Source organism: Eleutherodactylus coqui, chromosome 7, assembly GCF_035609145.1.
Source record: "Eleutherodactylus coqui strain aEleCoq1 chromosome 7, aEleCoq1.hap1, whole genome shotgun sequence".
Taxonomy (NCBI): Eukaryota; Metazoa; Chordata; class Amphibia; order Anura; family Eleutherodactylidae; genus Eleutherodactylus; species Eleutherodactylus coqui.
In genome coordinates, this window is record NC_089843.1 from 229,327,409 (window position 1) to 229,353,736 (window position 26,328).

Genomic DNA, 26,328 nt, shown 5'->3' on the forward strand with positions numbered 1-26,328 from the left:
CAATCCTATGCAGGCGTGTACGGGTGGAAATTCCGTGGTGAATCCCGCCGCGGAATTTCCGCCCGTGTGCAGGAGGCCTTAGTTGCGCGACCGCGATTGATTTAACACGATTGCACATTTAAACTTGCGATCGCGCGAACAAATGCCGATATGACAAATTTCGTCTGCTTTCGTAAGAAGAAAAGTGTGTCTTTTAAAGCGAAAAATACAGTGTATATATACTTTTGTGTGTGTGTTATATGTATTAATGACAATTTGGTGGTGGTTAGCACAGCAGACCATCAGCTTTCCCCCACCAGCTGGATGGCAGCATATTAGAAAGCAACGACCAAGGCAAAAGTTTATAGAGTTTAGTATATTAAAGTATTTCACCCCCTTGGTGTTTTTCCTGATTAGTTGCATTCCAGCCTGAAATTAAAATTCATTTTTGGGGGGTTGTGCTATTTGATCTACACAACAAGTCTATCACTTTGAAGGTGCAAAATATTTTTTTTTACTGTGACCTAAACAATAATTAAGGCAAAAGAACAGAGAGTATTCCTCCCCCCTCCCCGAAGACCTTACATTTACTGGTCTCTTGGGGTGTCTCTATTAGCTTAGCACAATAAGTAATGAGAATTAAAAGGTGGTTGGCGGGGTTAATATCTCTCTCGCTCCTAAAGACTTAAGTCTTTGAGAAGAAGAAATGCCCCACCCCCAACGGTGTTCTTGATCAGAATTTTTGGTGACACATTTTCTATTCCCCTGTATCCTGTGTGTAACTGACAGCTAACTCCCTGACCTTCCAACAAACATGCTTGGCTTGGTCAAGTTGCATGTTTATTCAATAGCAGAGAAGGGGATAAGCTGCTGACAGACACTTTTGATGGCGCTTATCTATCGGCTCCAACGCGCTTCTTGCAGTCCTCAGCCGCTCACAGAAGATTACTTCCTGGTTACAGGATTCATAAGTCCCACATCCAGGAAGCGATGGCTCTGGTTCTCGAGAGCTACTCAGCCAATCAATCAGTGCAGCTCCTCGATGAACCAATGCAATGTCTGTGATTGGTTCATCAAGCGCTTCATTGATTGGCTGAGCAGCTGTCGAAAAACCAATCACAGCCATCACATTGTGGAGGCAGGATTTATGAATTGGCCAATCAATGCCATGGCTCAACGCGTTGGAGCAACAGAGAGCAGCAGAAGAAACCTGGACCGAGCCTGCTATGTAAGTATAATAAGACATCGGCCAAAAATAAGACCTAGCATCTCTTTCGAGTAAAAAAAAAAAAAATATATATATATGACAGGGTCTTATTTTTAGAATAAAACCGGTACATGACTGAATATCGCACTCTTTGCATGTACTTTTATCCCTTCCCGCTATATGACATACGTTTGCATCATGTAGGTACGGGGTGTGTGAAGAGAAATTGCAGGGTGACCTCTCTTCATACAGCGCGGGCATCATCTGTTTATTACAGCTGACACCCACGGGCAATAGCTGCAAAGCTAAAATAAGTTCAATAACGTTTTATTAATTGTAAAAGAACAAAAAAAAGTAATAAAAGTTTAAATCACCCTTCTTTTGCCATACCTATAATTTAAAAAATTCCAAATCATTCAACAAAAATAAATATTTGATATCGCCGCGTCTGTAAAAGTCCGATCTATCAAAGTAGTTTACATATTATTATTTACATTAAAGAGCACCATTGAAGAATACAAGCCTTCCTGCAAAAAACAAGCCCCCATACAGCTACGTCGATGGATAAATAAAGGAGTTACAATTTTTTTAAAGGAGGCGCAACAAAAATGGGGGGGGGGGTGAAGGGTTGCATCATTAAGGGGTTAAGCAAGAATAATATCAACACTAACTGCTGTTTTCTTTCCCACAGACTACACTTTATGGCAAACTGGTAGCAGCTAGACAAAGAATTGCCAGTGAGAAGGACGTCCCGCCGGCCGTATTGGCTACTAACAAAGTGCTTGTGGATATGGCTAAAATTAGGTAATTCTTTTTTCTTACCAATTATTGTTTTTAAATGTTTTTATTTGTAGAGAGGATGCATACAGATAAACAACAAAGAACGCCATGATAACAGATCAAGGCCTTTGTATACAAGTCAGTCTTTGTTATTTCTCCATAAACCTGCAGACCAACTACCGTTGAAAATATGAAAAAACTTGATGGAGTCTCAGAAGCAAAGGCTAACATGCTGGCACCCCTCGTGGAGGTCGTGAAGGAATTCTGCCTCACCAACAGTTTGAAGGTATCGTACATTACTGGTTTGTGCTTTTCGCACTGTTACTGTAATCTCAGGTACAATTTACTAGCAGGGAGATTACCCACTTCTGTAATCTGCCACATGCAGCTCGTTACGGTCTTACGGTCTGCCATCATACAGTTTGGTAAATCCTTCTGTTCTGCTGCAGCAACCTGTTTAATTCTTCATAGAGTTCCAGAAGTTTAATAAAGTGCAAGGAAGATTTATAAGAATGCAGTAGAATCTCGATACTTTAGTAAGCAGTTGGTGTGTTGATCATCCCAATTATACACAAACCACACTTAAATTATACTTTCACCTAGTTTAATGGGATTAATAACTGTTCAGTGTACATAGATCACACAAGAAACAGGCAAGTTTATTCCAATGGTAGAAGCTCCTCTATAATATATGACAAGAAACCACTGTTCATATACAGCAGATATTTGTAGGCAGTTCCTTCACTTCAGATGTAGTTTTCATCTTTAGGTATCTTTATACACCTGCTGCAAGCATATATATATATATATATGAAGATCCCTAAAGATGAAAACTACATCTACGGTGAAGGAACTGCCTACAGGGTACAAATATCTGCTATTCACTTGCTCAAACAAGAAATCATTTGGTGTAAACAGACCCTTACATTAATTTTGATGAAGTTTATTATATATATGTGAAATAAAGTTAATCCATATTAATGTAAGGATCCGTTTACACCAAATGATTTCTCGTTTGAACGTGTGAAGGATGTTGAGTTCACTCACGCAGCCTGTTTATACAGGCAGATACATCGTTGGCTCAATTAAACAAGAAATCATTTGGTAGTTTGGATTCACTGTATAAGTGACTGAGAACGACTGAACGATCGGTATTTATACCAAACAATTAGTGAACGAGCCAACGATAATTTTATGCCTGCAAAAAAATGAACAAAAAGCAAACTATTTATTGTTTGTCGTTCCATTTGTTGGCTGCGTTTACACTGAGTGATTATCGTTCATTTTCGCTCATTTTGAATGATTTTTGGGATGATAATATTCCGTGTAAAAGGGCCTTATTGTAAAAGCCCACATTTGTAAATAAAAATACACACTTGTATGTTTGCAACAGTTGGTCAAGTGGAACATTATTTTCTATCCCACAGCTGAACACCAATTCTTTGGACATGTATGTAAGCTTTATGTCTTATCATTCCAGACTGATTCACTTAAAGTTTCGGGTGCAAATTTACAAATCGATGCAGCCGCTTCCAAGGGCTCAGCTTGCATGGCGCTCCCCGAGTCTCCTCGTACTACCTATTCCCTGTTTCAGGAACAGCGATTATCAATGGTGAGTGTGACAGGCTTTTTAGCTCTCTAGAACTCTGCACTATGGTGTAAAAAATGTACATCCTTACTTGTATATTATCTAATACACAGTAAGTAAATTCAGCCCAAGAGTTAAAACTGGTTTTATTCTGCATATTCCACTCTTCATATGAAGAAGTAATTGTAAAAAAAATGCATGCTGAGTGAAGGAAGCATGACTAGGGTAGAATCGTGAGACACAGCTAAATACTGGCTTTGAATCATATTATCTTTCTTACTTTAAGTATATCTCAAGCTAAATCTTGCTGGACCATTGGATGTGCGAGGGCACACAAGGTGATTGGGCTCAGGACCCACGACAGACCGCCAGTAGAGAGGAGCACCTGACCACACTGTTAGGAGGTGTTGGGACCAGTAGATGGGGGCACACAAGGTGACCGGGCTCAGAACGCCCCCTACAGACCACCAGTAGAGAGGAGCATCTGGCTAGACTGTTAGGAGGTGTTGGGACCAGTGGATGTGTGAGGGCACACAAGGCAACCGGGCTCAGGACAACCCTGGAAGACCACCAGTAGAGGGGAGCATCTGACCAGACTGTTAGGAGGTGTTGGGACCAGTGGATGTGTGAGGGCACACAAGGTGACTGGGCTCAGGACGCCCCCAACAGACCACCAGTAGAGAGGAGCGTCTGACCAGACTGTTAGGAGGTCTTGGGACCAGTGGATGCGTGAGGACACACAAGGCAACCGGGCTCAGGATGCCCCCGACAGACCACCAGTAGAGAGGAGCGTCTGACCAGACTGTTAGGAGGTCTTGGGACCAGTGGATGCGTGAGAGCTCACAAGGTGACCGGGCTCAGAACCCCCGACAGACCACCAAAAGAGAGGAGCGTCTGACCAGACTGTTTGGAGGTCTTGGGACCAGTGGATGCGTGAGGACACACAAGGCAACCGGGCTCAGGATGCCCCCGACAGACCACCAGTAGAGAGGAGCGTCTGACCAGACTGTTAGGAGGTCTTGGGACCAGTGGATGCGTGAGAGCTCACAAGGTGACCGGGCTCAGAACCCCCGACAGACCACCAATAGAGAGGAGCGTCTGACCAGACTGTTAGGCGGTCTTGGGACCAGTGGATGCGTGGGGACACACAAGGCAACCGGGCTCAGGACGCCCCCGACAGACCACCAGTAGAGAGGAGCGTCTGACCAGACTGTTAGGAGGTCTTGGGACCAGTGGATGCGTGAGAGCTCACAAGGTGACCGGGCTCAGAACCCCCGACAGACCACCAATAGAGAGGAGCGTCTGACCACAATGTTAGGAGGTGTTGGGACCAGTGGATGGGGGCACACAAGGTGACCGGGCTCAGGACGCCCCCTACAGACCACCAGTAGAGAGGAGCATCTGGCAAGACTGTTAGGAGGTGTTGGGACCATTGGATGTGTGAGGACACACAAAGCAACCGGGCTCAGGATGCCCCGACAGACTGTCAGTAGATCGTCTGATCCTCCAACAAGAACGAGCAGCTCCAACTGTTTTGTTGTCCACCATCCAGAGACTTGAGAACGAAAGGACATTTGTCACAGCACCCACTACATGTACCACGTGGTTGTTCCACGTAGCATTGAAAACTCTACTATTTGAGCTCAGAAGCTACAAACTGCCACTTATAACAATCAGAGTTTTGGATGTTGTGGCAAATCTCAGTAAATGTTGACTTAAAAGCCGCCTGAAGTTGCACCCGATCAGCTGATGAAATGACAAGCACTCATTTATTGGCTGATCATGTAAAGTCATGTAAATGTGGAGATGTGCTGTTCATATAAGGTATGTGGACGAACGGACGTAGTTACAATATTTCATCACCATACTACATGTCATCTGCCCATGTAAGCATTGCTAATGAGTACCTATTGAGTGGTCATCGTTGCTTGATACTGATTACCACTGGCAGATGATCTGCCGGTGTAAAAAACACCTTTACAAATTAAGATTAGTAAAGATGATTACATTTTATATTTATACTTGAAGTATATTCTTTCAATATTTTCTTTGCAGCAAAAAATTGCTGATTCTCGAAATATAAGCTTGCTAGCCGTTGGAATGCATTTATGGCAAGCACTGAAAGCTGGTTACCCCCTTGATGTGCAGCGAGCTGGCTTGACACCTGCTATACAGAAGACTATTACAGAGATCATTAAAGGACCAATCATCAATTCAGGTAAGACGAGATCTCATGAATACATTTTTGTACATACTGAATACATCCAAAGACCAGCCACATAAAGAATTATGATACGAGTTAAATAATGCCACACCCCTTGACAAATATTGGGATAGTTCAAAACACAGAGGTGTTAGCAGTTGCAACATTGTTATACAAAGTTACTTGTTTATAGTTAAATTTAGTCCCCAATTATAAAGCGATTTGTATTTACACTTATTAAGAAAAAATGTTTCTATTCCCAGATATTCCAGGGCTAATGCTAGAATAGCGCCACCTGCTGTTTGTATTGAAGAGCTTTTCTGTGTCCAGTCCACCTCAGTAAATGTTCCAAGGTGGCCACACATGCTCAGTCCTGCTTTTCAGCAGTAGCTCTGTTTCACCCTCATCACTTGCTCAGTATCTCTTGTGGAGTAGAGGGAAAGGCAAGACTGAGCGGATGCAGCAATGACTGCGGTCGATACAGAGTAGAGGCAGCAGATACTGTGTAAGTGATATTCATGGACTGGATTTAACACTAAACAGTATTTTTAGTGGGACAACACTTATAAGTTGCAGCAGAGGTCAATCCAAAAAGTTCTGCTTATTGTGAATAGTGTTAGGTTTCATCTGTTTTTATTTACTCATGTATTTTTACTAATATGTGAAATCCAGTAAAAATAACATATTGCATTATGAGGTGATCGACCAGCAGAAAACTTGCCTCCTGCACAGACATGGCTTTTAACTGTTTCTGTACTGGAGGCCCTCACAAGAAACTGCAGCACGCCTGGCCTTGGGCTTTGTGAGTTGAGCATAATTACTTGTGCAGCAGCAAGAAGCTGCAAGATTGTTGGTGATGTTGAACCCCAGGGGCACATAATAGGTATTAATGACTTCATAATGACCCAAACTATGAAAATGTTGTTTTATTTATCTAACCTGGCAAATGCCATAAAAATAATTTTAACAAAGTAATGCCAAAATCGCTATCTTTCTTTTCTTTGCTTCCCAAAATGCAATAAAAAGCAATCCAAAAGTCACATGTACCTAAAAGTGGTACCAATTAAAACTATAACTCCTCCCACAAAAAATAAGACCTCACAGAGCTCAGTTGCTAGAAAAATAAAAATGTTATGGGTCTTAGACTGCAGTGATTCAGATTTAAGTTTTTTCTTTAACCCCTAACGACACAGGATGTAAGCTTACATCCTGCACGTTCGGGGAATGTATGAAGGGAGATCGCGGAGCAATCTCCCTTTATACATCGCGGCTGCCGGCTGTTTCTAACAGCCAACACCCGCCCACAACAGCTCCAATAAGCCACGCAGCTCATCAGAGCTGATAACTCTTTAAATGCCACCGTTAATTCTGACAGCGGCATTTAAATCCCACGACCGATGTTGCGTGGGCCAGAATTGTGCTATTTTGGTCACCCCCGTCTTTAATAAAAAGCGATCAAAAAGTCGTATGTACTACAGAATGGTACCAACGGAAACTACAGGACATCCCACACAAAAATATCCCTCGCACACCTATGTCAATGAAAAAATAAAAATCTCAGAAGAGGGCAGCAGAAAATAATTTAAAAAAAATTAAATATGTTTGAAAAAAAAAAAATAAAGTCGTACAGCAAAAAAAAGAAACACTATAAGGAATTTGGTATTGTAGTAATCATACTGACCCAAAGTTGGCGGAATTCCTTTTTTTTTCCATTTCACTCCACTAAACATTTTTTTAAACTTTTTTCAGTACGTTATATACCACTAATAAATACACCTCGTCCCAAAAAACACCCTCAGACAGCAACGTTGATAAATAAATAAAAGAGTTATGATTTTTTAAAAGAGGGGGTGGGGGACGAAAATGGGGAGAAAAAAAGGGGACGGTCCTTAAGGGGTTAAAAATGTTTTTTAGTGCTAAAATAGTAAATAATAAAAGCTCTGTAAACTTGGTATCGCAGTAATCGGCTTGTCCATCTCCTCCCCTCAAAAACAAATTACAACTTCCTACAAAATACAATCCCTCATACGGCTAAGTCAACCTGTTATGGCTCTTGCAAAAATAGCTTGGGCTGTAAGGTACAAAATAGACTGGTCTGCAAAGTGTTAATACATTTTTCACCCTGACGTCAGCATATACATAATGGGCCATTTACCCGGGACGAATATAGTGCAAAATATGTTCTAAAGAACGAATTTACGAGATAATCATCGTGTCAAAACGCGCAGCCATCATGCACTATTCATTCCACTTAACTGCTTAGAAGAGACTGAAAGCTAGAGATGGGGCAGAAGGGGAAAACTGGTGAAAAATTCAGGATACTTTTCATGTAATAGCCAGAAATCATGTTATTCCTCACGTACAAATACATGGCAGCTTATATTGAAAAGTCACCAGAAAATGTGTCTTAGCATTAACTATCTTCTGTCATTGGGGTACGGTATCCCTAAACAGTTACCTTAATTTCAGTAAGAGAAGAGTAAACATAAGTCAAATATAGAAATCCCAAAGTTAACTTGGCAATGGGCTCAGTACGGCTCACCCGTTCTTGCATTCAGTCCGCGCTCCCCCACTGAATGCTGGGCACAGTCATGCCAACTAGTTAGAAAGAAATGTACTCATTTTCCTTTGGCCTAGTTTCATTTTATATTTCTTCAGATGTTAATAGTTTGGGTTTCATAACTTTTTTATTTTTTTTTTATTTTACAGATCTGTCAAGTTTTCAAGCTATAAAATCACTGGTGGCTCCTGAAATTGATATCTACCTCATAAGAATGGTGATCAGCATGCTTGAAAAAGAGATGGTTGGTGAACTGGAGAACAAACCACTAGGCCTAACCAATGTACAAGCGCAAAGCCAGACTTCGCAAATACGGGACAAGTCACAGGAGCAAGAGCGCACACAGCCCAAAACAACTGTGGACAAGAATCAACTTTGGATTGAAAAGAAGGTAAGATCCTCTCTGTTAACTGCGGTTTCTGGAATGCTAAAGGATTGTCTCACACCGGCGACTTGTTTTCCAATGTCGTACTAGGTCATATTGGACATCCTAGAGAGGGGTCCTTTGACTCCTGTTTGGCACTTCAAAAACATATAAGTTAGAGGTGGCTGTTCATGCACGTGACTCTCTCCATTGTACTTCATGGAAGTTGTGAAATGGAAGGTTGTTGCCACAACACCCATAATTTGCAATGGCGAGAGCCAAATTCATGTGATGTCTCTTCCTCCTCTCTCTAGTACTGACTGAGAAAGCGTAGGACTCCCATTCTTCTGATAGGTGGCTGTTCTGGAAGTGAAACCTTCTCTTATGAGACATCTTTGGTGTGTAGTTTTGTCATAAATGTTTTAGATGGGAATACTCATCTAAGTTTTTTTTGTTTTTTTTGTATGACCTCTGCGAGTTGTTCAATATGGCAGGGTGGCCCTCAGATCAAAGAAGATGGTGTACCCTGATGTACAGGATGAGATATAGGATAGGAATTTGCATAACTTTGTCTTAGAATCATAATTTCCTTCTTGACAGAATCACTGATTGGTTCATCAGGGAAATGCTGTGGATATAGTATATCTTGACTTTAGTAAGACATTTGACAAAGTATCTCATACTATACTTATTAAAAAAATGACCAAATATGGGATTGACAAGGAAACTGTTAGGTGGATTCACAACTGGCTGAGTGATCGTACTCAGAGTGCTCATAAATGGCTGCACATCCAAGTGGAAGAATGTCAACATATTACACGCTTTGTCGAGCAGTGAATCGGTAAGGAATGCTTGGAGGAAATCTGACATGTGTCACTTTAACATAGAATAACTCTGTAAAGCTTTTGCATATCCAAGAGATTCTGACATTGTTTTCTCGCCACACATTGTACTTCATCTAGGTGGTATAAACGGACAGATAGAATTTGTGTTTATTTATTAACAGCTTCAAAATTGGGAACCTTTTGAAAAAATTGTCATTTTTTTCAACTGTAATATCTCAAATATGTGCAAACTTACTGTACAAATTTTTTATAAGATATACTTTTCCATCTGTTTACTTTATTCTGGACGCACATTTGAGAAACTTTAGTTTTTTTTACCATTTAGGAGACGTACAAATTTAACATTAATTATTAACATTTTGAGGAACATTTTGTTCTCCTACACCAATCCAAGATTGCAAAGGCTCATGAGTGTCAGAATAATAGATACCCCCACAAATGACTCCATTTAAAAAAAAGTACCCCTCAATGTATTCACTGAGGGGGGTCATGAGCATTACGACCCCACAATTTTTTTTTCAGGAGTTAATGCAATTTAGAGGAGAAAAAAATATAAATTTCATATTTTTGCAAATATGTCATTTTAAGAACAGGGTTTTTTTTCTATAGTGCAAATGAAAACGAGGATTTACACCTCCAAATGGATACCCCTGCTTGTCATGTATTAAGTAACATACCCATTGTGGCCCTAATATTATGTCAGGGCCCAAACCGAAAGGAGCAGCTAGTGGCTTTCAGAACAGACATTTTGCTTGAAGGCATTTGAGGCCCCTTTGCACAACTGTAGAGCTCTTGAGCGGCCAAAACAACAGAGAACACCCACACTAAATAATCCATTGGATAACAGCGCTCACATGATCGGGGGTCATATTGTGTCCCTTCATGATGGCTCCAGGCTGTCTGCTACCTCCGGCAGCCGATAGCAGGGAGCTGTCATGTACACAGACCCCGCTGCTGCACTCTGCAGGGCGAGTGTGTTTTTATGGCACTGGGGATTAAAGCCCAGAAACCCAGGATGTAAACGTCAGAGATCACTTTTTTAGGTTAATGAAGATTTATGCTGGGTTCCCACGGGTCGGTTTCACCACGGAAATCTCGCGGATTTTGCCGCAGCGAAAATCCACAAGATTTCCGCGGGATAAGTGGTGTTTCAAAACCCGTGGCAATTAGCTGTGGGTTTTAGAGCGGCTTCACCGTATGTTTTTCTGTTGCGGATGGCTCTCTCATAGAGAGGAGCGAGGCCGCAAAGGAAAATTTGTGTAATTCATTGACTGTCTCTGACAAGCTTTGATTGGCTGAGACAGTCAATGAATGGCTGTGATTGGGCATCGAACCAGCGCCAAGAACCAATCACCGCAATCTATTGCTGTAGACGGGGTTCTCAAACCTCGCTGACAGCAATAGATCTGAGCGACAGGTCAAAAGTTTTGATCAATGTCGTTCTCTTGGATGGCATTGCCTGTCGGCTCCACTCAGCAGCTGAAGATTGATGCGCAGATGTCTGTATGCGTCCATCTTCAGCAGCTGAGCAGAGTTTTTTTTTTAAAGTTCAGTTAATCTTGCAAAGGCAGATAAGGTTATACAATTGCATTCATTAAAAAAAAGGGATGAAAAGAAGTGTTGTGAGCCCCCTCTTATTTTTGCGAGTGACTGATAAGAGGACATGTCTGTTGTTTACTAGTGATCTAATAGATTTCCATTGATAGTCACTGCAGTGATTGCTTTCAGTGTTCTAAATTCTATTTCTTTTGTACTTTAATGTTAAGAAACCAGCTGAAGAGATCACATCAAGTGTAGAAAAACCTTCAACATCCGTTGTAGCCCCGATGAAACTTGCCTCATGGAATCAGCAGGTGCTGGATGACGACACCGAGGAATTATTCTCAGAATCTCAAGTTCAGGTATTTGACATTAAAAACATATAATCATATAATGCACTATTGACGTTTTAAGATCCCTGTGATCCAATAGGCAGATGTAAGCTCTAGTTACCTTTTGAACTTGATGGCATTTAATGTCCCTTAAGCCTAAAAATGTAGCGCATGTTATTAGGGAGTGCCTCAGGTTAGGAGATGAGATAAACATACCCTGATACTTTCCAAGCATTGTCTTAGAGGGGTATTCCTGTCTCAGCGTTTCATGGCTGAGATGAGAAACCGTGAGTGTTTCCCGACCACCACGTCGGCAGTTACCGAAACAGCCAAAGTAGCAGTCTTTATAGTGTATTGTGTAAAAGCAGAAACGGTTAAAAATTGAAAAAAATAAATTGAGGGAAAAAAACTACATTTTGGTATCTTCCTACTCATGATGAGAAACAGAGTAAAGTTATGAAGTAATTTATACCGCACAACAATGCTGTTACAAAAGAAAACCAGTGATGCAATTGCTGTTTTTTTCACCCGATTTCTCCAAGAAAATAAACAAAAGTAATCATTATATGTCGACATAAAAAAACAAGCCCTCACGTGGCAACAAACAAATTGCAAGGTCCTGGGTTTTGAAAACCAGTGATGAAAAAAATTAAAAAAAAAGATTGTGTCCTCATGAGGTTAGGAAAAACCTTAAAGGAGATGTCCCGCGCCGAAACGGGTTTTTTTTTTTTTAACCCCCCCCCCCGTTCGGCGCGAGACAACCCCGATGCAGGGGTTAAAAAAACCACCCGCACAGCGCTTACCTGAATCCCGGCGGTCCGGTGACTTCAATACTTACCGCTGAAGATGGCCGCCGGGATCTTCTACCTTCGTGGACCGCAGCTCTTCTGTGCGGTCCACTGCCGATTCCAGCCTCCTGATTGGCTGGAATCGGCACGTGACGGGGCGGAGCTACACGGAGCCCCTCTCTGGCACGAGCGGCTCCATAGAAGAAAGCTGAAGACCCGGACTGCGCAAGCGCGGCTAATTTGGCCATCGGAGGCCAAAAATTAGTCGGCTCCATGGAGACGAGGACGCTAGCAACGGAGCAGGTAAGTAAAAAACTTTTTATAACTTCTGTATGGCTCATAATTAATGCACAATGTACATTACAAAGTGCATTATTATGGCCATACAGAAGTGTATAGACCCACTTGCTGCCTCGGGACATCTCCTTTAACCTAAGCTCCTCTCCATCTACAAACCCGTTTTTGTCGCAGACCTTTTGCTATTCCCATCTTAAAAAGCCATAACTTTTTTATGTGTTTTTGTTGACAGAGCCGTATAAAGGCTTGTTTCTGTGGGAAAAGTTGTTATTTAATAGCATAGTTTAGTGAATCATATAATATATTGAGAAACTTTTGAAAACCTTTTTGGAATGTAAAAATGCTCAATTTTTTAGGATTGTTTTTGGGTTTTGTTTTTAGGTCATTTACTGTGCAGTTAAAATGACATGAGCTTTAGTCTGTGAATTAGTACAGTTACGCAAATTCCAATTTTAGTTTTGTTGTTTTACTACAAAATGTGGGGAAGAAAAGGTTTGTGTTGCTGTATTCAGAGCCCCATTGCTTTTGTTGCTCGTATCTATTGCTGGAGCTCTGTGGTTTTACTTTTTAGTCCCACTAGGGGACTTTAATATGTGATCACTCGTATGATACATTCCAATACTTCGGTAGTGCGCTGTCAGCAATTTCCTATATAGTGTCTAACTGCTCGAATTCTACGATCACTATTGATCAGGGTTTAGATGGCCAGATTCAGAATGATCATTGCTCACCGTTGCAGGCGGATCTCTGCTGTATAACAAAACCTGTACGGAGTGAGTTCTGATCCTGAGCCTGTTCCACCCAGTCTCCTGTGATATCTGATGTACCTTACATCTCAAGAAGAGGTTCAAAATTAGCACACTTGTTTAATTTGGTTCATTTTTTTTTCTGTAATGCAGACACCAAAAAGAAAATTGCCTGAGTGGCTCGGAGCTCCAAAAGGAACAACAAGTTCATCTGATACAAAGAAAGTCAAAACTGCAACGAAGAAAGGCCTTTTTGGATGAATGTGACTTTGTATGTTGCCGCACAGTATGTTTAGATATAATACAGTCATTTATTTTTTATATGTCTATTTGCACTTTAAAAGTGACATTCCAGAGTTATTGACTAATTATCACCTTGCAGTCTTGTATTGCTGTATGTTCTCATACTGATGATACTACTGAACATAATGTTCTGCTTTTGTGTTCACACCATCCAAAATTCATCTTCCAACATGAAACGGAGACACGTTAGGAGATTCTATTGGAGAAAATTATGAGCGCAGCCCCACCAATATACATAATTGTAGAGTGCCTAAAACTCTTCAGCACAGCTAATGGTCCTTTTGCATGATGCACGGCCATCGTCGCCCTGATGATTGCTCCTGGGCTGTTACGCAAGAGCAAGTATCACTGGCATTGAGGTGGAGTTGGTCAGGAAGCGTTCTTCCCCTCGCTCGCCTCCACTCACAGTAAGCAGACAGTCATCCAGAAGTGAGCAACTGCTATTTACACTGAACGGGAAGTTGTTTAGTTTGCAGAAACTGAGCAATTCTCCTTCAGTCACTGCAGGCATTTACACAGGACGATTATCATTCTGACCGATAGTTGTCCCGTGTAAAAGGGTCGTCAGTAGTGATGAGCAAGTATACTCGCTAAGGGAAATTACTCAAGCGAGCATTGCCCTTAGCGAGTACCTGCCCGCTCGAGACAAAAGGTTCGTGTGCCGGCGCGGGGGAGCAGTGAGTAGCGGCAGTCAGCAGGGGGGATCTCCCCTCCGTTCCTCCCTGCTCTCCCCCGCAGCTCCCTGCCCGCCGCCGGCACCTGAACCTTTTGTCTCGAGCGGGCAGGTACTCGCTAAGGGCAATGCTCGCTCGAGTAATTGTCCTTAGCGAGTATGCTCGCTCATCACTAGTCATTAGACATTTCCAGCAATGAAAATCATCCTAAATAAAGGACTTTGCTTTGAACTGATCTCAGTAATTGAGATCTATTTAACAACTATTCGGGTACACTAAACACTGCTGCTTTACCTTCTTTCTGGAAATTAATGGCGGTATGAGGACTTCCCCAATGTACATGTATCTAGTTGTCATATTTGACTAGATTTCTTTTTTATGTAGAAAAACTTGAAGCAAGGAAAAATTCATGGTCTACGTTCACGGCGCACTGGTGCTAATATTTGTAATTTTTGTACTATACAAGCCTAGCTTGAAAATGTAAATGCGTTAATCTACAGTTAGTGTATAGAGACCAGTACGAATACCTCCAACAGCAATCTAATGTATAGGAGGGAAGCGTGGCCGCCCCCTAATGCCTGCTGTCAGGAAGAACAAGGATAGCACGTGGTAGATTTTAACATGCCTGATCCTTTGTTTCTCAGAGATGAGCATCTAACAGCCACTTATCGGCTGTCTTTCAATGGCCAATAAAATGCTTGTGCTGCTGATTCAAGTGTGTATGAAAACTGAGGAGGTGGGGGGGGGCATAGCTTTCAGCCAAACACACATTCTATAAATATATAGGTCATATTTTTCACAAAATTAACATATGCTTTTGAATATTTTTGGTTTTTTTTAGAAGAGCTTGTTTAAATAAAGAATTGTGAAAGTAAATCTTTTTGTGTGTGTGTGTGTAAACAGCAGTATAAACATACATAGTAGTAACATAGTATGTAAGGCCGAATGAAGAGAATGTTCATCTAGTTCAGCCTGTTTATCCTCCTATGTTGTTGATCCAGAGGAAGGCAAAAAAAACCAAGGCAAAAAATTTCTTCATTCCTTCCCGACTCCCTAATGGCAATCAGACCAATCCCTGGATCAATCCCTAATAGTTCTTACCTGCCGGTATACCCGGATTAACAATTAACCTAAGATTTATATCCTTTAATATCCTTCCGCTCTAGAAAGACATCAAGTCCCCTTTTAAACTCCTCTATTTTGCCATCACCACATCCTCAGACATAGAGTTCCACAGTCACCCTTTTCTGTGTTGGCAATGAAACCTGCTTTCTTCTAGACGTAGCGGATGCCCTCTTGTTACCGACGCAGTCCTGGGTATAAACAGATCCTGGGAGAGATCCTTGTATTGTCCCCTCATGTGTTTATACATGGTTATTTGGTCGCCCCTTAGCCGTCTTTTTTCCAGGGTAAATATTCCCAATTTTGATAGCCTCTCTGGGTATTCCAGTCCCTTTATTCCATGTATTAGTTTAGTTGCCCTTCTTTGAACCCCCTCAACCACTGTAACCTCTTTCCTGAGCACTGGTGACCAGAACTGTACACAGTATTCCATGTGGGGCCTAACAAGTGCCTTATATAGCGGTAGAATAATGTTCTCGGCCCTCGCCCCTATACCTCTTTTAATGCACCCCAAGACTTTATTAGCTTTTGCAGCAGCTGACTGGCATTGGTTACTCCAGTTAAATCTACAATCCACTAGTACCCCCAGGTCTTTTTCCATATCACTTTTTCCTAGCAGTACCCCATTAGGTGTATATTGGTGACATCCGTTTCTCCTGCCCGTGTGCATAACCTTACATTTATCAACATTGAACTTCATTTGCCATTCTTCTCCCCAAGCCCCTAGCTTATCTAGGTCCATTTGTAGCCGTACATTGCCCTCCGTTGTATTAATTATATTGTATAATTTTGTGTCATCTGCAAATATTGATATTTTACTGTGCAGCCCCTCTATCAGGTCGTTGATAAATATATTTAACAGAATGGGGCCTAATACTGAATCCTGTGGCACCCCACTAGCAACGGTGCCCCAATCAGAGTATGAACCCTCTGCTTTCTATCTCTGAGCCAATTCTTTACCCAGATTCACACATTTTCACCCAATCCGAGCTGTCTCATTTTATATATAAGCCTATTATGCGGCACAATGTCAAATGCTTTAGAGAAGTCCAGATATATGAAATCAAAAGACTCTCCCAGGTCCAGCCTAGAGCTTATTTCATCGTAGAAGCTGATCAGATTGATCTGACATGATCGACCCTTCATGAATCCATGCTGGTGAGGAGTTATTCCATTGTTCTCCTTGAGGCATTCTTCAATGGCGTTTCTCAGAAACCCCTCGAATATTTTTCCAGCTACTGAAGTGAGACTTACCGGCCTGTAGTTACCAGGCTCTCTTTTGGACCCCTTTTTGTAAATTGGAACCAAGTTGGCAATGCGCCAATCCAATGGTACAACCCCGGTCTTGATAGTATCCACAAATATTAGATATAGCGGCCTAGCTATCACATCACTTAGTTCCCTTAGTACCCTTGGGTGTATTCTATCTGGGCCTGGCGATGCATCGATTTTAATCTTTAACCGATTCCGCACTTCCTCCTGCGTTAGGTATGAGATATTTTGTGAGGGGTTCATTTTATTCTCCTGCATCTCGTGTGGAATTTCCTTTTTGTTCATGAATACGCTTGAAAAGAAACTATTTAATAGATTTGCCTTCCCTCCATCATCTTCAATGATTTCTCCTACACTATTTGTTAAAGGGCCAGTGCTCTCAGTCAAAATCCTTTTGCTGTTAATATAGTTAAAAAATAGTTTCGGGTTCTTTTTGCTCTCTTTGACAATCAGTCTTTCAGCCTCCACCTTAGCAGTTTTAATCTTATCTTTGCATAATTTGTTTTTTTCCCTGTACGATTTTAACGTTTCTTCTCTGCCTTCTTGCTTTAGTAGTTTGAACGCTTTCTTTTTTTCGTATATTGCCCCCCTTACAGTCTTGTCGAGCCACATTGGTTTCCTTTTACTTGAAGTTCTTTCATTTTTAAAGGGAATAAACCGCTCACATGAGGTGATTAGGATCCTTTGAAACTTTTCCCATTTGTCCTCCGTACTGGCATTTTTGAGGATGTTGTCCCATTTAATGTTACCGATAGTAGTTCAAAGCTCATCAAATTTTGCTTAACTAAAGTTTAGTTTAATTGTCGCTCCCTGATAAGGCTTCTTATTGAATGACAGCTGGAAGTTGATTATATTGTGGTCACTGTTCCCCAAGTGCCCCTCAACCTGCACCCCCATTATTCGGTCCGGTTTGTTAGTTAGTATTAAGTCCAGAGTGGCCCTCCCTCTAGTTGGCTCAAGCACTAGTTGGACAAGGTAGTTATCTTTAATTGTTCTCAAGAACTTATCACCCTTGTGAGAATTGTAGGTTTCGTTTTCCCATGTTATATCCGGATAATTAAAGTCCCCCATGATAATTACTTCGTTGCGCTTTGACACCTCTTCTATCTGCCTTAATAGTAAAGTTTCAGTTTCTTCTATTGCTTTTGGTGGCCTATAGAAAACCCCTATCAGGATTTTGTTATTTTTTTCTCCCTGTATTTCTACCCACAGAGATTCCACAGGTTTATCTCCTGCCCTTATATCCTCCCATAGCCTCGGCATTAAGTACGATTTAATGTACAGACATACCCCTCCCCCTTTCTGGTTTCCATGGTCTCTTCTGAAGAGGTTGTAACCCTGTAAATTCACCGCCCAATTGCACTTATCAAGCCATGTTTCTATTATTCCGACTATATCATAGTTTTCATCAGTCATTCTTGCTTCTGGCTCACCCACTTTACCGATCAGACTTCTTGCATTCGTTGCCATACAATTTATACAGTTTTTTAAATTCATTTTGTTACTAATGGTACTTTTGGCTGATCTGACAGTTCTAACTGTAATAACCCCACCTCCTGCTTGACCCCTATTACCATTGCTTAGACCCAGGTTGCTAGCTACGCTGACTACCCCCTTATTTCTCTTTTTGCTCTCCCCCCCCAGTCCCTAGTTTAAACACTCTAGCCATCTTCTTCCCCAGCACAGCTGCACCCTCCCCATTAGGATGCAGCCCGTCCCTATGGTAGAGCCTGTAGCCGACAGAAAAGTCAGCCCAGTTCTCCAGGAGCCCAAATCCCTCCTTTTTACACCAACTCCGGAGCCACTTGTTTACCTCCCTAAGATCCTGCTGCCTTTCTAGTGTGGCTTTAGGTGCAGGTAGTAGTTCCGAGAAAACTACCTTGGATGTCTTCACCCTAAGCTTGGATCCTAAGTCCCTGAAGTCATTTTGAGGGCCCTCCATTGACCTCTAATTTGTTCATTGGTGCCAACGTGCACCATGACCGCTGGATCCTCACCAGCCCCTCCCAGTAATCTGTCAATCCGATCCACGATGTGTCAAATTCGAGCACCAGGAAGGACAACACACTGTTCGACGATCCCGGTCTTTATGGCAGATTGCCCTATCTGTCCCCCTTATAATTGAGTCCCTGTCTCAATTATAGGACCTGTCTAGCCTGCCCTGCACTCCCCGTCCCCATCTCACTGGAGTAGTCAAGTCATCTCCCTGGCGTTCAGAGGGCATGTCGTGCTGCAGCGGTGCTGGCTCTGTAATGGCATCCCCCTCATCTGCCAACTGCGCCAACTTGTTGGGTTGTGCCGGTTCAGGACTAGCCTTCCTGGTTCTCTTTTCCCTTCTACCCTTTCTGTCACCCAGCTAGCTGCCTGCTCTTCCGTACTACCATCCGCCCCCTCCTCTACCCCAGCGAGTGTCTGCTCAGTGAGCAGCAAATTCCTTTCCATGATGCCAATGGCTCTCAGTGTTGCCAGTTGCTCATTTAGATCCAGGATTTGGGCTTTTAAATGTGCGACGAGCATGCATCTTGCTCAACAGTAGGCACCCTCGATCGGCTGATCAAGGACTGTATACATTTCACAAGTAGCACACTGGATGACATTGCGAGGCATGGAGCTCATCCTAATGGGGATCTACAATTTACTTGTGGAAGTAGTGAAGATAGACTTGCTCACACTCCGCTAACACCTCGCCGCCTATGCGCAACCGCTCACACACCACCGCCTATGCGCAACCGCTCACACACCGCCGCCTATGCGCAACCGCTCACGCACCGCCACCTATGCGCAACCGCTCACTCACCGCCGCCTATGCGCAACCGCTCACAAACCTTTTCTTTTTTTTTTTTTTTAATTATTTATAAAGCTTTATTCTAAGATGCAAATTGTATCATCACTGGAGAGGCTGAAGCTCATTGCATTACATTTACAGGTTATCAGGCTTAGGCCGGTATCACATCTGCGTTGGAACCTTCAATTGGAGGTCTAGTTGCTGATCCGGCTAAAATACCTGACGTAAAAGCTCTGCATCTGAAAAAAATATATAACACTAGAAATGTGCCTTTTTGGTCACCCTGTGTCCAAGAAAAAAATTTAATAAAAAGCGATCAAAAAGATGTATGTATTCCAAAATGGTAGCAACTAGAGATGAGCGAGTACCAAAATGCTCAGGTGCTCCTTATTCGAGTTAAGCTTTTAGTAATATTCGAGAAACGAACCACATTGAAGTCAATGGGAGACCCGAGAATTTTTGTATTTTCTCTCTCTCTCTCTCTCTCTCTGTCTCTCTCTGTCTCTGTCTCTCTCTCTCTCTCTCTCTCTCTGTCTCTCTCTCCGGATGCTGGCACGTCACAGCAGGAAGTGGTAATGCGGTGAGGGGTCGAACTCGGCGTGGTACTCACTCGAGTAACGAGCACCATCGAGTATGCTAATACTCGGACGAGCTTGTTCATTTAAGTCTAGTAGCAGCACAAACTACAGCACGTCGCACACAACTATGTCAACGGTAAATAAAAATATCGCGCACAGAAGATGGCGGCAGAAAAAATAAAGTATCTTTGAAAAAAAATAAAAGTAGTACAGTACAGCATAAAAAAACAACTGTACAGGTTTGATATCGTAGTAATCATACTGACCCATAGAATAAAATTAACATGTCATTTTTATTGCAGTTTGTTCGCCATAGAAAAAAGACACTCGCATTGATGTTGGAATTTCGCGGGGGGGGGGGGGGGGGGGTGAGTGTGGGGGGTTCATTTTACTCCACTTAAAAACTTTTGCGTTTTTCAGCGCAGAATGCGCTTCTAATAGCAACCAATAAGTTCCAGTAGAAGCGCTCACATACGCGTACCTAAAAAAAATAGGAAATGCTGCAGCTCACATGTAGCTCCGTGGTGAGAACCTGTCCTACCTTTGGTGCGTGATGTGCAGGAGTTTACATTGACTCCTATGGGAGCTGGAGTCTATGAAAATTCCTGTGCAGGAAAAGAAGATTCTCCTCTGCTTACACAGGACATTTAAAACATGCTGCCCAGAAGCACATTTTAAATGTCCCGCTGTACACTGCTGTTAGTCCCTGTGGGGATGAGCGGACTCCCTGAGGGCTCCCCTAGGCCTCAAGTCCACGGGAAAATTCGGGCCCGCATGGGTCCCTCTTGCCCCGCAGACATGAGGCCAGAAATTAATCAGATATACTTACCTGTCCGGATGCTGCGGATCTGCCCTCCGTCACAGCTGGATCTTCTTTCTTCGGCTCAGCAGATGTGCTTGGCACGCCGGTAGCGTGCCGCTCGCATGCTCTGTGCACATTTGTTTTTCTTTTAAACTGCTTTACCACTGTCCCTGGCACAATACAATTACAGCTGTGGGTGTGCCGCGGGACCGGACGGCTTTCATAGGCTTCAATAGAAGCTGCGGGACACCCGCACCAGAGAAAAATGACATTCACAGGTATTTAATTAACTGCAGGTGTCCAATGATTCTCTATGGGCGCCATTCGCACATGCGGGGAAGCACCCGCAGCATGCTCCATTTTGTGCGGATCTCCCACGGCTTCCATTGAAGCCTATGGAAGCCATCTGGTCCCGCAGCACATCCGCAGCTGTATTTATTTTGGACAACCGCGCAGATTTAATAATTCTATTTTGCCCATGGACACTGGGCCTTAATCCGCGTGGGGACTACCAAGAATTTACAATGGGACATTTAATGTTTTAAATGTCCTGCTGTAAGCAGCTGGGTATTCCTCCTGCCCAGCTGCTGGGCAATTTCGCAGCAGCGGGGGCAGTAGGGGACTCCCTCTACCTCTCTTCCTATGGGATTTCCCTATAGCTGGGAGAGAGAGGGGAGGGGGGGGGGGTTACAGGGCTTTTCCTGAGTGTGGGTAGAGGGGGCGAAGCTACAGGGAATCCCTGTCAGATACCATGTAGCCCTGCCCCCTCTGTACTATGGGGATAATCCCTCAGGGATCCCCATAGCAGAGAGACAAAGCTAGCTATGGGTTAATCCTCCATAGCAGGGACAGACAGAGCAGGGCTATGGGTTAATCCCTTGTAGCCATTCTCTCTCCCTGCTATGTGGAAATCCCGAAGCCCTACGAGGCTTCTTTCGCACCTTATGGAGCAGCTGCCCATTCAAGTGATTTTTACGCAGCATTTTGTGTATTGGGTTTTTTTTTCGCGCATCTATTTGTGCGCAGAAAAAACCACTTGTCTGATTCAGTGTAAGTGCGTGCACCAACTGAACTACGAGCGAGAAATCTTTTACTTCTCGTTCGTTGAGCTTCTGCAAACATAAGGCCGGTTTCACATGAGCGCTAATCTCGCAAGAGTTTTGTGCGTTGCGAGACTCACAAAACGCTCACGAATATAATATCGCGGTTGGCCATGTGAAACTAGCCTAAGGGGGTTTTGCAGGTTCTCTGAATTGCAGGCTAGGGTCCCATTGATTTCAGTGAGAGATGAGCCAGCAATTATGAGCACCGGCCACTACACAGGGGTGAGGGCAGCGGCTTCAACCTTGGTGTAACTTGGCGGGCGCTGCCTGGAAAACCTATTTAATGTCAGCTCAGTGATTCCCAGCCTGAGAGCGGCGGCACCCTGGTTGAGAATCACTGATCCTATATATTACAAAACCCCCATAAGTTACTCTTTAACTATTTTGTGTGGTATTACTATTTGTCTTACAGGCAGAAAATTTCAAATTTAGTAAAATGCTCATTTTTTACCAAATTTTCCTTTACATTTAGATTTTTTTTGTTCATTAATAAAATGTCCCACTAATGTAAAGTATAATGTGTCATGAAGAACAGTCTTTGAATCACTTGGACAAGTGCGCACAGGAGCCCCTGACAGTTGCTGCAGCGATAATCGCTCCTGTGTTCCCACACAGGAGCGAGGTTCGCCTAAGGCTGGGTCCAGATGAGGCTGATTTGCAGTGGGATGCCCGCAGCGGGCACTCCACTGTAGATCAGCCGTGGAAAGGCTGTCTCCAAATTTGCACCATTCAGTGCTGGTTTTATCGAAAGTTCATGTCTGGAATTCCATCCCCTCAGAGGAGAGGTGAATTCTGTGCTGCATGTCAATTTCCACACGGGTTTTGTGCGGGTCTTTTCCGCAGCTTGTGGATGAGATTTTCAAAATCTCATACACTTTTCTGTTACGGTAAATGCCTCAGAATTTCCTTGCGGATGGTCTGCACGGAAATCCCATGACAAATCTGCCCCGTTTGAACCTCACCTTAACCCTTTCCAATCCAATTTGTATTCTGGTTTTCCTGGGGGGCTTACTCTTTTTCTGTCGTTATACAACGGCGCTATATACTGGCTAAAGCCAGTACTGCATGAGGTGACACGTTGGATAGACTCCAACAGCAGAGAGGCTGGCAGTATACAGTAAGAGAACCCTGACGGACGTCTTCCAACATCGGAGCTGTACAGCCCTAAATCATAATGTCTTCAGAGGTCAGACAGTGGATTAATAAATAATAATAATAAGGGTTAATAAATTGAGGCAGAGCGCAACTGAGATCGTTCCGACCCGCCCGCCTCCATTCACAGTAAACAGGCCGGGCCATCGTTTATAGATGAATGACTGCTACCTACAAGACCGATCGTCGGCTAATTTTTATGCCTGTGCAAACACATTGTGTCCTTCAGATCGTGGCGGCACTGGCCGATTATTGTTAATATTCCTACGATCCGGTGAGAATCGGAATGATACTCGTCCAGTATAAAAGAGCCAGAACTCTTTTTGAATGTAGCAAAAGCTGATTGTGAACACAGGTGTGATAATTCTTTTGTCACTGTATCTAATTTTCCTGTTTTTAATTTTCACAAGTAAGTGGTAGAAATAGCTGAAATGTAATTGGTACTTGGGAGTAGATGTCAAGTGCTGCAGCAGCCCGTTCTCACTTGTCAACAAAAATAGATTAAGAACTGCAGTTACCATAGAAACACAATTACTTGCTATACAACTATACATAGTAACAGAGAACTCTGCACGTTTACACATTTCTCTGAATACCTTCCATGTAGGAGGCAAGAATAGAAATAGTTTCATGTTAAATGTCTGATTTTGCTTTACACATAAATCTATGATGGTAACAAATAATGGAGCACTATTCACACTATTGGCAGGAGGGTCTCCGTTCGGGAAGCAGGAAGTGGGGAATCCCCCACGGCCACACGGCTCCATCTCAGGAAGGACCCCATTGACTATAATGGGGTCTGTTCAGTTTCTGCTCAGCTTCCCGACGCTGCATGCAGCAACTTTTTCTTCTGGTATTTCGAAACCCCTCTGCGCCGGAACCTCCAACCAGAGGTTCCAACACAGATGTAAAACCGGCCTATCGGTGCAGAAAAAAAGAAAGTGTAAAAGTGAAACCAAGGGTTAAAATATAAAGCCGGTCACATTGATGAGATCTCTGTACACTGAGTCCTTCTTCAGAACGGGAAGTGGAGAATGACGGAGGGTTTGGATGGCAGCTTAGCTCTTATTGGAAAAAAGAATTGGGACTGTTGCAGTCCAATATGGCTGAAGCGTCTATAAGTGACGTCGGCGTACGAAAAGTACAGTAAAATACACAGATGCGCGCCCAAATACGCCTTCACTCGTGTGAATCCGGCCTACAACTGTGGGATAGACTCGAAGCGCGTTGTCCAACGGTGTTCATTTCTGTATGCTTTAAAATTAGTCGTGTTATTACTATTAGGTTCTTCAAGCTTTAGCATTATGGTTTATGTGATGGATGGAAGATGTTCTCTGTTGGGGTGACCTGCGTGTTCTGGAGTTCAGTGGGACGCGCCGCTAGAGAACAGCTGGATGCTCACAGTTTGCAATTCTTTCAGCTTCCATTTAGGAGAAATTGTTCCCTGAAGATAGATATAGACCATAATATCTGTACTGTACAGAGGATGGGACGTGAGCTCCCCCTATTGGACAATCTTGTAACAGTCATTGCAAATTTAGCTTTCTGCTAAATTCTCCACATTGATGTTTTATTAATCACTGCTCTATAATGGACTGTCAATTTTTGTATACTGGATTTTCAGTGTTCCATAATATAAAACGTGAACGTGCGGTCCAACCATCACCGACCTGTAAGTGATGCTGGAATCACACCTGCAATGTTCCTAGCGGAACACAAGCAAATGAATACAAAAAAAGAAGGAAACACCAATTCATCTACTCGCTCTTATCCCAACCCCTGTGTGAAGCTACTTAGAGGGGTACTTTTACACGTGGAGATAATCGTTCGCACGAGCAAGCGATAACACGGTTCGCCCGGCGCGTTGAGTTTAAACACCAAGATAAATCATTTATTTTTCTCTGTCCCAGTGAGTAAGAACGACTGAACATTGGTGACCGATCAGCAAACGAGCCAACGATGAGTTTCACACCTGCTTAAAATGAACCATAAAGGAACCAATTACCGTTCATTCGATGGTTGGCCATTTTTACATTGAGCGATTATGGTTCAAATTCGAACGATCCATTGATTATTTTTTTTTTACTATAATTGTTCCGTGATTCACACACATCGGCTGCGGAATGTGAGCCGAAATTCTGCCGCGGTGTGCAGTACAAACTAAGTGAATGGGATTGTAACAAACTTCATTCACTTAACATGAAAAAATCCACAACAGAAGATTGTTATTCAGCGGCTTCTCAAATCCCCGACACGTTCTATTAGGAAATACCGCAGATTTTCAATGAGTGGACTTTCAGTGAAACATTGAATCAGAATCTGCACTCTGTGATGTGTGATCGTACTCTTACGGTTGTTTCATGCACATTTTTAAAGCAAGTAGTCTTTTGAACCAAAGCCAGAAGTGGATCCAGTGGGAAGCAGAGATACCTTTTGTCTTTACATTTACCATGTCTGGCTCGAAAAACTGCTGCAGCTTTTTAGATTATAGAGGGATCTGCTTACTGCACGGTTTAAACACATTCGTAAACTATGCCGAAAAACATCACACAGAGGCTCTTTAGAGCCGGAGCTCCAGGGTGATTAAAGTGCTCCTCTGGTCACGGCCAAACCAAGATGTCCACATTGCTTCACTGACTCCCTGATGTACTAGCGAGTCGGTAGTCTACATGCTGCTGTGATTGGCCGCTATGATTGGCCATGCTGTTCACGTGATCTTGATTTCTTGCTCACCACCTCTTGGTTCATCCTGGAATGGAGAGTCAGTTTAAAAGTCGTCAACTAACCCCAATGGTCATGATTTGAGGATATCCTATGTAGAGAACATCTGTGGGAATTCCTGAGGCATATCTTGCAAGTTAGATGACAACACTTAGAAGTAGGTAAAGTGCTAAAGTAGGAGTCACATTCCAATACAGGCGAGGAACTTCAACATGCAGTAAATGAAGTGAAAATGTTATTGGGCAGTCCAGGTCATGTGACGTTTCATTCTATATACAGCCCATAAGGACCTTTATCAAACACTATAGAGAGAACATAATATAAGAATACATGTACAGTCAAGATTAACGAACTCTTGTACCCAAAAAGAGATGGACAGATAGAATGTATGCGGTTTACAATGGAATAACTACATATTCTACATAAGTAGATGTGAAAAAATAGTCCTGTCTTTAAGAGATAGTGAACAGAATATATGTACAGTTTATAATGGAATGAAGTGGGTCAGGAGGGGTAACATCACTCCGTAGGGAGAGCAACAAGAAGGTGAGTAAGGAGACTTATAAGGCCATCCATGCTCCTCTGGGT

At 42.8% G+C, this 26,328-nt stretch overlaps 1 protein-coding gene across 3 annotated transcripts in view; it reads left to right on the top strand.

Moving 5' to 3' along the window:
• Window positions 1-13,549, top strand: part of WRN (WRN RecQ like helicase) — a 148,021-nt gene extending 134,472 nt beyond the window's left edge. For all 3 annotated transcript variants that reach the window (XM_066574530.1, XM_066574531.1, XM_066574532.1), the window contains 7 exons: window positions 1,878-1,990; window positions 2,138-2,252; window positions 3,447-3,578; window positions 5,610-5,772; window positions 8,467-8,708; window positions 11,293-11,427; window positions 13,382-13,549. In XM_066574530.1, coding sequence (XP_066430627.1) covers window positions 1,878-1,990; window positions 2,138-2,252; window positions 3,447-3,578; window positions 5,610-5,772; window positions 8,467-8,708; window positions 11,293-11,427; window positions 13,382-13,489 — 1,008 coding nt within the window. In that variant the 3' untranslated portion in view covers window positions 13,490-13,549. The remainder of the gene's footprint in view (window positions 1-1,877; window positions 1,991-2,137; window positions 2,253-3,446; window positions 3,579-5,609; window positions 5,773-8,466; window positions 8,709-11,292; window positions 11,428-13,381) is intronic.
• Window positions 13,550-26,328: the final 12,779 nt, after the last annotated feature.